General features: G+C 41.5%; 1 protein-coding gene across 2 annotated transcripts in view; it reads left to right on the forward strand.

The window, feature by feature from the left end:
- Nucleotides 1-15,289, forward strand: part of CBLB (Cbl proto-oncogene B) — a 282,840-nt gene that overhangs the window by 257,118 nt on the left and 10,433 nt on the right. For both annotated transcript variants that reach the window (XM_077482458.1, XM_077482457.1), the window contains one exon: nt 9,846-9,947. In XM_077482458.1, coding sequence (XP_077338584.1) covers nt 9,846-9,947 — 102 coding nt within the window. The remainder of the gene's footprint in view (nt 1-9,845; nt 9,948-15,289) is intronic.

The raw sequence follows: 15,289 nt of genomic DNA on the forward strand, positions 1-15,289 counted from the left end.
ATACAGCGATCAGAAAATAGATCTGTATACTATATATGGGAACAGGGGGCAAAAGGATTTACTTTGGGGTGATTAAGGGGTTAAACCTTTATTGGAGGGGGGCTATTAAGTACCCTAATGCTGATTAGTGTCACAAATGATACCAGTACAGTGATCAAAATAAAATATAAAATGTTCACTTGGTGACACTGTGACAGGGAGTGAAGGGGTTAAGGAGGGGGAGGGGGGTGGTGACGTGTGCCTATGTGTACTGTGTCAGTGTAGTGTTGGTGCAACTCACGTTTAGATGCCCTCTCTCCTCTCTCCTCTCTCTGGAAGGAAAAAAAAATTCAGAGAGGGAGGTGACAAGGTGCCTGTGTTTACACTTGCAGGCAGGGACAGTCTCCCATACCAGAACCAATCGCCAGGTCCAGGCCAGAAATCATTGGCCTGGGCCTGGAGAATGATCGATTCTGAAATGAATCCGATAGCCGCTGATGCGCCGGGTGCATGCACCCCCTAGGCGACCACAAGCCCGACGTATATCTGACGCCCCGCCCAGGGGAGCCAACCTGCTGCAGTGGTCCAGAACTAGTTAAAGTGTTTTATACTTGCACTTAGAAGTCCCTTTTTCTCTTTGTTTTTCCTATAGAGTGTGCTTCCCTCTTTTGACGTGCTGCAGTGGTTCATTAATCACATTTCAAGGCATGTACTGTTTTGTTAAAGTCTCCTTGTTATGCAGAGCGCCCTATTCTCCACACCCCTTCATAGAGTTCCTGGTGTTTGGCTTCAATGACCCCAAAAAAGGTCTGCGGGAGAATGGGAGATAAAGGAATTCCACCCCGTATCACTTCCTACACCTTACAGGCCATCTTTGGAGGCATGACAACAAGGTCAAGCAGCACCCACCCCCCAGCCTGGAGGCAGATATGAATTAGGTGGCCCGTTCAGCTACCGGTCATACCATGGGCTCTCATCACTTTAAGGCTTCCCCTCGACTGCTACTAGGGCACAATCACACTTGGATCAAAAATCCTTCTATATAGTTATCACTCCTCACCCGTTTGCTGCAGAAATGCACCCCAGAATGTTCCTGGTGTGTCACTAGGTGCTGTCCTGTCGTCCAGCTCCAACTCTGCCACTTCCCAAGCCACATCAGGTACCGACTTGTCTGTAAGAGAAGATTCCCCTTTCTAAACTTCTCTTGCCGATCCTGCAGGATCGCCAGTCTCCCACTCTTGCTCCAACTCTCAACACTTGGATACCACAGGATGCAGCAGCCCTCATATCTACTGTTATACTTGGAACTGATTCACTGGTGTCAATGGAAGGGATGATGTATATTTTGATTTCAGTGTTGAGAGCTCTCTCTGGGTTGGCTAAACTTTGGCAGCAATTGAGGAGCCTGTCCAATATTTAAGTACTTACTGTAGATAAAATACATATTTGGGAGCGGTTTTACCTGTTGAAAAATTTGCATTTTTGTCCACCCAGTTCTGAGATGTAGCTGTACTGCCTTGCCGCACAGTACAGCCCTTTGTGGTTGAGCAGGAGATATTAATTTTTTTCTACTGTAGTTGGGTAATGCCATTGGGTCTTATTTATGCCTCTAGTTTATCACTGGACATTAAAAAAAAGAGTACGGTATACAGACAGAGTTTATCTTTCTGTTGCTCTGCTCCCTCCTCTTCTGAGTATGTTCTTTTTTTGGTACCAAAATAGACTTTATTGCAACAGAAAGTTAGACATAAGTATGGGTAGATACAAAGTTGTTGAGTATATCTCAAAATGTAAGGAGTATCGCCCATGCAGGGGCTTGGCATTATTGCATGAAAAGATACAGAGAAGCAAAACAAATATTTTTACTAGGCAGGGCTACCTAAGTAACGTAGAAAAGGAGTATAACAAAAGCTTTGCATTATGTCCTGTTCGCATGAGCATGTTTTTTTTTTTTTTAACACCTGTTCAATACAGCACACCTTATTGGCGTATTGTGCTGTTTCTGTCTCCCCAGCCAAAGCTCTGCTGTAGAGTGGACATGAGGAGGCAGATACTATATCAAATTCAGGCACTATTTGGATTTAAAGAACAATACATTTAGTGATGAATTATTGAATACAGAACTGCATTAATCTGTCTTTTATTTCTGCCTGAAGTTCAACTTTAAAACAGAACTCCAGGCGATGCTGGTATATTCCCCTTCAATACAAAGCTGTACCCTCAGTACTACCTTTTCACCATGGATGTCTTCAGTCTGATGGGCAGCAATAACTTGCTTTTTCTGAGCCTAGGTCAAATGAATCTGGACAGAGAAAGGAGAAGCAGCATGGTGATGCGTTCATCTCCCTACCAGTCATCTTATACACCTGATTTTCTTAGCTCATGCTTCCTGTGATGCTTTCTTTCACACTCCATCACTGCTCTACCAGGACTGCAGGATATCAGGTTAATTGCAGATATATCCACTGCTTGCATTTATTAAAAACTATATTATTTTATTAATGATTACAGAGCTGTATTGTGTCTTTTTTTTTTTTTTTATAAATGCTTACAGTTTAGCTTTCAGTAAAACGTTTTGAGGCTTTTAATATTTTGGTGTACATTTCATCTGGAAAAATAACAATTATACACTTATGCAATATTTATTTTTGTGAATTGAACATTTTGAGAGAAAAATATCTTGAGATAGCTTAGCAAAAAAGCTTTTTTTTTTCTGGCACACTGGTTCACCCTCCTTTTTTTCTGTTTACGTTAATGTGATTAGTCAAGTGCAGCATATTTCTCTTGCAAATGCTATAGTTTTCAGTCAATTTTCATTATTTGTGATTCATTGCCTATTGATATTAATATTATCACGATGTGCAAATCATTGTTGAATCAGCTGAAAAAAATGTCCATTTCTATAGCATGCTGAAACCCAGAATACTGCCTTTGAAGATACTGTTGTGTGTTTCTGCTTTGCAGTCATTGGAAAGAGTTAAGAGGATGCCACTAGCATTACAATATTTCTGATGTTTGACAGAATAAGAATGCTTGTATGCTCTTGGCATGAATGTATTCTAATAAGAAAGCAATTTCCTGGCAGGTAATAGGCATCAGATTATTTCACTAGGAGGTTATGATTCTTTTTAATGCTCCACATTATAAAATATGCTGGATATTTATTAGCTGATGCATGGTCCTTGTAGTATGTTTAATCTTTAATATTGTTTTTTTTTTTATTTAAGTGATTGTAAAGACTTAAGGTTTTTTACCTTAATGCATGCCTTGCATTAAGGTTAAAAACCTTCAATTGCCCACCCCCCCCCCCCTAAATACTTATCTGAGCCCAATCTTGATCCAACACTGTGCCCGGGATCTCTCTCTCTCTCTCTCTCTCTCTCTCTCCTTGGAAGTAGTAGAAGGAGCCATTGGCTCCTGCTGCTGTCAATCAAATCCTGTGAGGCGAGAGGGGGTGGGCCCTGTGTGTTAATAGACACGCAGAACTAGAATCATCAGAACTGAGCAGGGGGCTCAGAAATAGCCTTGCTAGAAGGGCACTCGGAGAAGAGAGGAGCAGCCTAGAGTGCTGGCGGGTGACCCGAGAAGAGGAAGTCCGGGCCCACTTTGTGCAAAATATATGCACAGTGCAGTGAAGTATATGTTTTGTTTTAAAAAATATATATATATACATACAGTATCTCACAAACGTGAGTACACCCCTCACATTTTTGTAAATATTTTATTATATCTTTATATGTGACAACACTGAAGAAATGACACTTTCCTACAATATAAAGTGGTAAGTGTACAGCTTGTATAACAGTGTACATTTGCTGTCCCCTTAAAAAAACTCAACACAGCCATTAAGGTCTAAACAGCTGTCAACAAAAGTGAGTAAACCCCTAGATGAAAATTTCCAAATTGGGCCCAATTTAACCAATTTCCCTCCCCAGTGTCATGTGACTCGTTAGTGTTACAAGGTCTCAGGTGTGAATGGAGAGCAGGTGTGTTAAATTTGGTGTGATCACTCTCTCATACTGGTCACTGGAAGTTCAATATGGCATCTCATGGCAAAGAACTCTCTGAGCATCTTAAAAAAAGAATTGTTGCTCTATATAAAGATGGCCTAGGCTATAAAAAGATTGCCAGGGCTCTGAAACTGAGCTGCAGCACGATGGCCAAGACCATACAGCGGTTTAACAGGATAGGTTCCACTCAGAACAGGCAAGCATTTCTCCAGACCTAAACCCTATTGAGCATCTGCGGGATATCTTCAAATAGAAGGTGGAGGAGCGCAAAGTCTCTAACATTCACCAGCTCTGTGATGTCATCATGGAGGAGTGGAAGAGGACTCCAGTGGAGCTCTGGTGAACTCCATGCTCCATGAGGGTTAAGGCAGCGCTGGAAAATAATGGTGGCTACACAAAATATTAACACTTTGGGCCCAATTTGAACATTTTCACTTAGACCCCTTTCACACTGGAGTGAGTGCACACACGAGTGCTTTCACACTGGAGCGGTGCATTTGCAGAATGTTAGAAAAAGTCCTGCAAGCAGCATCTTTCAGGCGGTGCAGGAGTGGTGAATACACCGTTTCTCTACCGCCCCTGCCATTGGAATCAATGGGCACAGCTGCAAAGCACTTCAGCAGCGGCGTTTTACAGGTGCAATTAACCCTTTTTGCGGCCTTTAACAGGGGTTAAAAGCGCCCCGCTAGAGCCTGAAAAGTGCATCTATTACAGCAGTAAAGCGCCGCTAAAGCCCCCCTGCCCCAATGTGAAAGTATTTTTAGGGGTGTACTAACTTTTGTTGCCAGTAGTTTAGACATTACCACTTGAGGACTAGCCACCACAGTTATACTGTGGCAGATTGGCTTCTTTGGGTGAGCCATCGTAGCTGTATGTCGGCCGCTTTAAGAGTACTAGGGGACGTGCGACAACAGAGCCGATGCATGTACCAGGCACCTGTGATTGCTCCTGAGAGAGATAGAATGGAGGTCTGTCATTGTAATGAGACAGACTTCTGTTCTGTCAAGGGTGAGGAGACTTCTCTGTTGTTCCTTCTGCTTAGGAACAACAATCGGTCTCCTCCCCCAGTTAGTCCCATCCCATACACATTTACAGTGACATTTATACAGTAGTGAGTGGCTATTTTTAGCTCTGATATAATGTCAATGGTCCCAAAAATAGTGTCAAAAGTGTCCGATCTGTCCGCCACAATGCCACAATGTCAAAGTCCCAATCGCAGATCCCCACCATTACTAATAAAAAAAATTATAAAAATGCCATAAATATATCCCGTTTTGTAGATGCTATAACTTTTGTGCAACCCAATCAATATACGTTTATTGCAAATTTTTTATTTATTTTTTATTTTTATTTTTTTAAACCAAAAATATGTAGAAGAATATATATCGGTCTAAACTGAGAAGAAAAAAAAAATGGAGATCTTTATTATAGCAAAAAGTCTAAAAATATTGTTTTTTTTTCAAAATGGTTGCTCTTTTTTTGTTTATCGTGCACAAAATAAAAACCACAGAGGTGATCAAAAAGGACATCAATTTTGTTTGGGTACAGCATCGCACGACCGCACAATTAGTTAAATCGACGCAGTGCCGTATAGCAAAAATTGGCCTGGTCATTAAGGGGGCAAATGTTCTGGTCCTTAAGTGGATAATGGCTGTGTGTTGGGTTATTTTGAGGGGACAACAAATTTACACTGTTATACAAGCTGTACACTCACTACTTTACATTGGAGCAAGGTGTCATTTCTTCAGTGTTGCCACATGAAAAGATATAATAAAATATTTACAAAAATGTGTGGGATGTACTTACTTTTGTGAGATACTGGGTATATTATTTGTAATCGGAGTCTTCAAGTGGGAAATGCGATATACTTAAGAAACAAGGCCTGAGGTGTGCCATGGCCTGGCTGGTCAGTATGCCTGAAAAGAGGGCATACCCTGAATGTAAGAATAAGAAAAATGCTATGAGTATGTATGACAAAACTGGGGGAAACGGATGGGTGGGCACCCAGAAATGACAGCCCTGGCAGAGGAGGAGGGTAAAATAGTCCCTCAGACTCCTCCCACTTGTAATCAGCCAGCCTTCCCACTTGTAATCGGAGTCTTCAAGTGGGAAATGCGATATACTTAAGAAACAAGGCCTGAGGTGTGCCATGGCCTGGCTGGTCAGTATGCCTGAAAAGAGGGCAAAAAGACACAAGTTTAGGTGGGAAAGGAAAGGTAAAGATCCAACCCATAGAATGACGTGTGCCCGTATGGCAACAGTAAGTAACCGGTAAGTATCCGCTGTGACAGGAGAACCCACTGAATCCTGACCTGATGATGAGAAGGAACCCCCTTTAGAGCCTGCAAAGCTACGCAGAACCCAACTGAACATCCCGTGAAGGATAGGATGAGCCTGATGCCCAACGTAACCCATACATGAGAATGAGCTTCTTGTGAATGAGAGGATACGTGGGGGAAAGGGAGCGAGGGCTGACCTGAGGAACCCCTGCAAGAAGATGGCCGAGAAGACTGAAAACCTCGATTGACACCAGTGAAGTAGCACAGTGAAAAGCCCCCCAACCCCTGGCCTACCCATACCTGGTAAAAGAAAGTGAGAGGGAGAGTGCAAAAAGACCAGTGACAGGAGAGGAAACCTGGCTGCCTGATGGATGTGATGGAGTAGGTGCCATGGCAAAGAGCATCGTCGACCTGGAGACACCATGCCAGACACAGGACACTGGCCCCACCGGATACGAACAGGTCGTGCTTCAGCGACCTCGCCCAAACCTACCACCTAAGGACCGTGGCTATGGCACACCCTGACTATACATCCTTGGGCGGTAACCAGGGCCTTAACACAACAGGACATCAACTGAAGAAAAATTGACGCCTGCTTCTGACCCAAGGGTGAGCCCAGTGGCGAAACGATATCAGCACCAATCAGCTAGCCTCCCAACAACGGCCGGGCTGAAGGAAGTGAATGCAAGCATGGTCTATATTGGTATGGATGCCAAGACGGCCCAACCTAAAACACACAAACTAGATAAATGACAGACAATCAGACATGAGAACAACAACGCCCCTCTGCCTACCTAAGAATGAAACATGAGCAGAAATGTCAAGACCACTGCGCGTACATGAACCTGACGACAGACCCCCCCCCCCCCCCACCCTTGTGTAAGTGGCAAGGGAGCCCGAGTAACCTGCAGTGCAGAGACAGGTAATTAACTGAAACTCAGTGCTAGTGTACCCACAGGCCTTGGTGGGTAGTCGTTTGGATGTGGTGAATGAAACATGCATCGTATGACGTATGGTATATGGGCGAGAAGATTGTGGACAACAATCGGTTAACAAACGAAACCTCAGCCCGTATGGATCTGTAGACGTGACAGACCCCGATGTGCGAGCCCTAGCTAACTAACCCAGGTACAAACATGAACACAGATACGATGGTACATGACAATCAACAAAGACAAACCTACCAGAGTATGTCATAAGTGACCAACGCCACTCTGAGGCTAAACCCCGAGGGTGAAACACTATGACAGAAATGCTGGGCAGAAACGCTATGACAGAGATACTGACAGAAAAAATGTCACGACAGAAACGCCATGACAGAAATGCTAAAAGTTAATGCTGATGCAGAAATGAAGTGACAGAAATCCAGGGCAGAAACGCAAATGACAGCAATACTAAGACCAAAAAGCTGAGGCAGAAACGCAATGTACAGAAATCCCGGGGCAGAAACACTATGACAGAAAGCTGAGACTGCAATGTAACGGCAGAAATCCTGGCCAGAAATGCAATGACAAACCACGCTGAGACTGAAATGCAATGACAGAAATCCTGGGGCAGAAATGCTATGACCAAAATGCTGACTGAACACTGAGCCAGAAACACTGAGACTGAAACACTGAGCCAGAAAAAGTTGGGCAGAACACTGACAGAAATCCTGGGCCAAGCACTATGACAGACATGCTGGCAGAACGCTATGACAGAACTCCAGGGGCAGAACCGCTATGACAGAACTCCAGGGGCAGAACCACTATGACAGAACTCCAGGGGCAGAACCGCTATGACAGAAATCCAGGGGCAGAAACGCCATGACAGAAATCCAGGGGCAGCAACGCCATGACAGAAATCCAGGGGCAGACTCCACCCACAAATACAGGCTGGCCTTTGGCCAGTCTTCCCACGTGTGTGTATATATGTGTGTGTGTGTGTGTGTGTGTGTGTGTGTGTGTGTGTGTGTATATATATAATGTATGTGTGTGTATTTATAATAACTTTAAGTCCACACTGAATGTTAAAATAACATTATAAAAATGGCAGTAGCTTTGCAGTGAGTTTTTCAATGTTTTTGCAATAGCGTTTATTAGCATTTTTTTTTTCAATGGATCAAAAACTTTAAAAAATGCTGGGGAGCATTGGTTTTTAGCGTTTATCAACGTTTATCAGCGCTAGAGCCTTTTTTACAGCTGAAAAACGTCTCTCAGAACCCACTGGTTTTGGGTTTTTCTTTTACTGCTCAAAAACTCCACTGCCCAACTGCTGATAACAGCCTATGTGTGCATGGACACATAGGATAACATGATGGAGAGTTCAATGACTAGAAAAAACATCTACAGCCAAAAACAGCTGCTGTAAAAACATCAAAAAATGTCCAGTGTGCAGGAGGCCTTAAGGGTAACCACTTTCGCGGGTAAAAAAAAAACAGCACGCAAAGAAGAAATAATATAGCGTATACAATTACAACACAAGTCATATTGTAGTTGAATGTTTTTTAAAACTATCTTTGCTTTTCAATCTGCAGCTGATGTAATTTTCTAAAAATGCAATATGACTGCCTGGAGGTGTTCTGTACACAGAATCTGTACTGAACGGCCCCCAGAAACATTTTCTTGCTTGTGTGATTGGCTTAACGATTTTACCAAGTCTGCACTAACAAAGTGTTCTATAGATGTGATCCATAGTAAAAATTATGATACACACATTTCATAGGCACAGCATGCCCTCATTTGTGCATTTTTTTTGTATCTCTGTGTATGTACTTTTTAAACTATGAAGCCTATACTGTTTTTTAAATGGGTATTAAACCCAAAATCAGAAATGTAATATATTTTAGTTTACCAATTACTAGATGTGATGGTTGCATTAGCTTTTCTTAGGCTTTTTTTCCCCCCTCTGTTTTCACCTGATAATCTGGCTAGTAGCACACCACCCATATTGGTTCCCCCTCACCCTCTGGATGAAGGTGAACAGGCGCACCTTTGGATAGCACTATTAATCTGGGGGGAAGGGAGTGCACGATGTACTAGCAGACCGCTAACGCTCTTTTTTGAGATAAAGGTTTTACTTAAATAAAACTAATCATTGTAAGCACTTCTGCCAGTGTTGGATGGTTTGTCTCATTCCTGTAACTGATAAATGTGCAAGAGAGCTTGTTATTTTGTAAAAAGACTTACTGGCAAGATCACCAGATAAAAATATAATAAAACCTAAAAAAGTTAACTAATGCAGCCTACACATCTAGGAATTGATAAGCTGCAATATAATGTTTGCTTTTGGGTTTAATACCACTTTAAGTGTCAGAACTTATTTGACTTACAGGGCCATTGACCAGGTGAAGAGTTTAATTATGTCCTTCAAGAAACTGGCTGCACACTGTACAAACAGTGAATGACAATTGTGCTATGTTTGTTCCCAGAATGATATGTGTGTGTTGCATTGCAAATTACTGAAGGTGTCTAGTAAGGGCTTATTAAATACAGAATTTTCATTCACAAGAGCAAACTGAGCTATTGGTGGGTTGAAATAAATGGGAGGGGCCCCATTTGCTGTAAAAACTTTTTATCATATATCCTTCATATTTTAGATCACTGTTTAGAAGCTCCTTTGCCACCAACTCGAAGAGCACCAAATGATGTCAAAATAAATAGACTTTCCCAAGAATATGATCACCTACCGGCATGCTCAGGTATACGTTTTTATTTTGGTAAACTAATATAAATTTTGAGTAAAGTATTACTAAAGGCAAATATTTCTTTTAGTTTTGGATAAAGTGGGAGATTAGGGAGATTCACCCTTTCTATTTATCCTGTTTACTGCTATCACTTGGAGCTAAAGGAAAATACAGTCCCAAATCTTTCAATAGGGACAGTCATTTTGGGGACCCTGTTTGTAACAAGGGGTTACCTCACTTTGGAGGGTTTTCTTATCACTGCCTGTTTTGGCTATGAGAGGGGAAGTGACAAAAAATCACGCTAATGAGACAGATGACAAAACAAGTTTGCCTTTAATTCTACTTTAAAGTAATCAGTCCCATTATTAATACATAAATGTTCAGTTATTTTAGTGAATCGGCATGTATTACTGACCGTGCATATACTTGCCTATAAAGGAGGAAGTAGGATGTGGATAGCATGTCCTAAATAAAAAATGACTGTCTATAGTTACTACAGCAACACTTTAAAAGCACTCAACATGCTTTGATATGTTTTGTTCATGCTTTTTACCATACTACTTTTTCAGTTTTGTATTAAATGCCCTTTTGTTTTCCTGCTTATTATTTTCAGTAAAAAGTGTACAAATCTCCATATGATTATAAACTGTGCAATTGTTGCCCTTTTTCTCTATTCTAATGTATTGTAGATTATGCCTTTTCCTTTTCTTAATCTTGAAGGCATATATACTTTCAGAAAGACCAGCGACAAAAGTACATACCGAAAACAGGTCTGTGATGAGGGATCAATACAGAAAAATAATGCACTGGTTGTTTCGGCAACATTACATAAAAAAGGTTTAAGATGTCTTTAAACCCTTCCACATGCAATTAAAGAAGGGCTATAGTAAAAAGTTAACATAGTTATTTCAATATTAAGCCTGCATAACAGCCTAACACCTTTACATTTGTTCTTATAACAGTAATCCTAAAAAGGCCTGGTAACCTTACCATTTCCAAGGTATTACTTTAAAAAGTCACTACCAGTGCGTTCGATTTTGGAGGAATAATCAGAGCTGCTGGCTCCCTAGATATGCCTAAATGTCTTCCTAACATCTATCCACAAGACACAGGGCATGATTCCATGACCAGGCACTAAATTGCTCAAAGATTTTTCTGTTATGATCTTTTATTTATTCAGACCAAATCTAGACTTGTTCAAATGCCCTTCATGGCCAGGGGTCAATGATGACTAGATGCCGAGAGAAAATTTGGCAGTGTCTGCAAGCTATGGTTAACGTGACAATAAATCTTATTATTTCATACCTTAATATTTTTCTAAATAAATCTTTTGTTACATTGCTTTTTCTCATATATTTAGACAATTAAATAGATGGCACAACAGGTCCCATTGCAGAATGAAGTGTCAGTGTTCATTATTCTGTCAATAAAGTCTCCACCCTGGATATATTTGTTATATCATAGCTGACATAGTGATCACTTGATCAGGAACAATGCTTGTTGGTTCCTAATCATAACTGAGCTATCAGTGACCCTTGGATTTGAGAGATACCAGATGTTCAACCAGGTTGGTTCTCAAGGGGAACATTTATTAATGTGGAATTAGACTTAAAAAGTAAAGATGAGTGGGCTGTCAGGAGCTCTTGCTATAATGTGCAAATATGATTATCCCCTTCTCTGTGACAGCTGTGCCCCATAGTTGCTGGTGCTTCCATCTACACCAAGGCTTCTTTGTATCTTCCAAGTCTTCAGCTGTCTTGATTGGCTAGCCTGGAATGAAGTAACTAATAGTTACTGTGTCATAAAACAGAACGGTGCGAGGACTGTACACTCTCAGCATTTATGGCAGAAAAGACATACACAGTCTTCAGATGTAAAATGTGTCACACTTTAGATGCCAATTTGAGGATTAAATACATCAAGGTGGAGTCGGCTACAGAATTGCTTGTTAGGGCTCATGCACATGGACGCATACCTCTGTTTTTGTGATTTGTGGCATTCTCAACTGCTGTGTAATTCTCCCCTTAGGAACAAATATCTCCCAAGGCGCCCCTGCCCATTGCAATGAATGGGCAGTGCTTTTCGAAACGCCTGAATAGTGATTTGGAAGCACCACAACACGGGAGTTTTTAACCCCTTTTATGGGGTTAAAAGCGGTGCAAAAGCGCCACTTAAACAGTGGTAAAGTGCTTTACCGCGAACACGGCCCCAGTGTGAAAGCGGTCTTAAGTCAAAGCAACATCATTTTTATTGTTTTTGATGGAGCCCAGTCTGTCTTTCTCAAGACATTAAAACCTAAATGTAAAAAAAAGCTAATAAATCAAAGAAATCACAATGGTCTACCAACCCCCCCCCCCCCCCCCCCCCCCTAAAAAACAAAACAAAAAAAAATAGCTGCATTCTAGCTGCCACAGAGCTATGCAAAAGTAACTAAAGCATAAAAATGGAAGATATAGAAAGGTTAGAAAAAAGCATACCTGTAGTATTTACAAATTCGGCTGCTATTACACATGGTAACACCTGGTGGAACTGGCCACCATTAATTTGCAGCAAGTAATATGCTAGGGCAGCATGATGAAAGATGACAAAGTAAACAAAAAAAATGGCACACTTCTGCCATAAATAAGTGTGAGAAAGTGAAAAGCCGTCTAGAAAAGAAAAGGACAGAAAAACTGACAGTGCACAAAGTAAGGAATACATACTAATGTACATAACAAGAATAACATAACAAGAATCAATACTCCACAACCAGAATAAAGAAAGTGAGGACTCATTCACATATAGCACCCACAGGCAATAACCAAGAAGTCCCAATGGTTTATAGAAAGCAGCTGAAACTAAGCAATTCATTGAGTCCTTTAGGAGCCAAAGTTTGATGTAAAGGAAAGTCTGTTTTAATATACTTGTTTGTCTGGTTGCAAGTGTAAAAGAATTACTTGGTGAGCCTATGCTGATGTGGTACAATCCAAACATTATCAACCAGGTTTACCAGAAGTGAGCCCCTACGCTGGCACACCCCTCGCCTGACCCCCTGCACAGCGCACTCTGCCATTCCTCATTGGAACCTACATGACAATGGGCCCCCGACCACTCCCAGCACACCTGCATGATACATCCACCGACTGCTCTGACCTCCTGAAGACCGCCCACCTGCCTACTTCTCTCTTGTCACTCTGCCAGGAGTGTCCCAACAAGATCAGGAAAGTTGGCAACTATGTATGGTGTGGTGTCATCCGGGTGCTGTCCGCACCTCATAGCGATGTCACTGGTTTTAGCTTACCTCAGTATGCATGAAGCGATATTAGAGATTTGTCTCTTTTGATAACTACTGGCTTTTGACATCCTTGATCACTTCAATAACACCCTCCGTCATTGAACCGTGGATGGGCAGCTTCTACAGGCACAGCGACATACCTGTATGTCACGTCACTCTGTGCTTCCAAGCACAGGGTGTACGACCCCCACCCAGCCACCCACCCACCCCTACACACACACCCCCACACACACACCCCCACACACACACTCTCTCTCACACACACACACACTGCTGCTGACTCCCGATGTGTCCAGTCACAGTGGATGCTTGTCAGAAGGTCCCAGCCAATGATTTATCCCTCTTTGTTCCGGTCCTTAGAAGAAACATTCTGCTTGAAAATCCACCATTGCACAAAGAAATTTGAGTATGCTTGCAAAAAAAAAAAACACTCGAGGTGTAGCAGTTTCCTGTGCATTTTCACAAAGCATCTGTACCCTAACTGTGTAAGGTCCCACCTGATCTTCTGTTCATACTTTTATAACATTTTACCGGTGGATGTCCAGTCTTCTGCTGGTGCAGCTTTTGACCAAAAGGATCTTTAAGTGACAATCTGATTTCTGCCCCCTGTTTTTTTGGGCCTATTGCCTTTTTTTGCCTAGTGTTTGTCCACCCTTCGTATTCATTGCTTGGAGATGCTCCATGGCGCATGAATCAATGCAAGAACCTTGACATTCCAACACAAGAATCTTTTCAGGGAGAGGAGAGCAGACTAGTAGTTTACAGAAGTAGGTTCACACTGCTTGTGCTTTCAGTTCAGCTCACAGGAAGTGACAAGGGCTGGAAAATGTTCTTAACCTGCAAAGTGAAAACGAATGCAGTCATTGTAAGGAATGGTAAGCTACAGTATAAACATTTTTCTTTTTGAGTTTAGATATTCTTTAAATGTCTTGATTTGAAAGAACTAAAATTAATTTTCTGTCACTGCAATATGGTAATATACTATGCCTACCAAATGTAATGTACTTGATGCCTTTGCACTTTTTTGCACAGTATACATAGGAAATTGATTGTAATGTAGTAAGTTGGTAATGAATCAAAATCTCATTGCAGACTATATAGTGTGCACAAAAATGAGTTACATTTTTGAAAATGAAAAATTAGGAGTACATTCTGCACAGTGCACCAATATGTTGAAGAGGTTTTTGTAAAACAAAAACACAGCTGAGACAGGCAACTTTTTGATTCGGTTCAGTCAGCAGTGTGAACAATGCAGTTGAAATATTTCTCAAATATAATGATATTTTAATTAAGTGTCTCTCAAGTATGTATTTAACCAGCAAAAAGAAATCCATAAAGCTTACATTGTACTTTCCAGTGTATTGACTGTACTCCAGCACATACTGTAATCATTTTTGCAGAAATGTAGGGTTATGAAAGCTTAGAAGGCAACTGGCTTATAGGTAGGAAAAATCCAATATTGCATTGTTGCAGCAAAATAATAATTTTGTATCCATCAGTTCTTCCTTAATGTATAATTTAAAAAGAATATGTATAAGAGTTTGCATTGAAGGCCTGTGCTCATAGTCACAGTTCTCACTACATTGCTAAAGCCAGTTTTGCAGCAGTTGTCCTTGAATGAAGATGACTAAAATCATTGGTCTTTTCTGTTTTTTTGTTTGTGAAAAATGTGCCCATCAGCCATAACATTATGACCACTCACCGTAATCTTTCGAAGGCATAGACTCCATAACACCTCTGAAAGTATGCTGTGGTATCTAGCACTAAGCCGTCTTGCTATGGGTGCACTTGTGTGTGTGTGTGTGTGTGTGTGTGTGTGTGTGTGCGCTCACTCCCATGCCAGCGGTCTGTGTCCATAAAAAATGCTCCATATTCCCATCTCACACGTTCCTGGATAAAGCTCTATAAGATTTGGGTACTGCAGCAACCACCAGCTGAAAATTGGATCAGAAAGTCACAATGAGGATATTTGCCAGCACACCACGGATCGACGGGTAGCATCCAATTTTTTTTATTGAAGCATGATTATATCACAGAACAGGTAGTGCAATGTTTCAGAGTTACACAGGACCCCTTCGTCAAA

Source organism: Lithobates pipiens, unplaced genomic scaffold (assembly GCF_037356315.1).
Source record: "Lithobates pipiens isolate NorthernLeopardFrog02 unplaced genomic scaffold, aLitPip1_a1.2 Scaffold_16, whole genome shotgun sequence".
Taxonomy (NCBI): domain Eukaryota; kingdom Metazoa; phylum Chordata; class Amphibia; order Anura; family Ranidae; genus Lithobates; species Lithobates pipiens.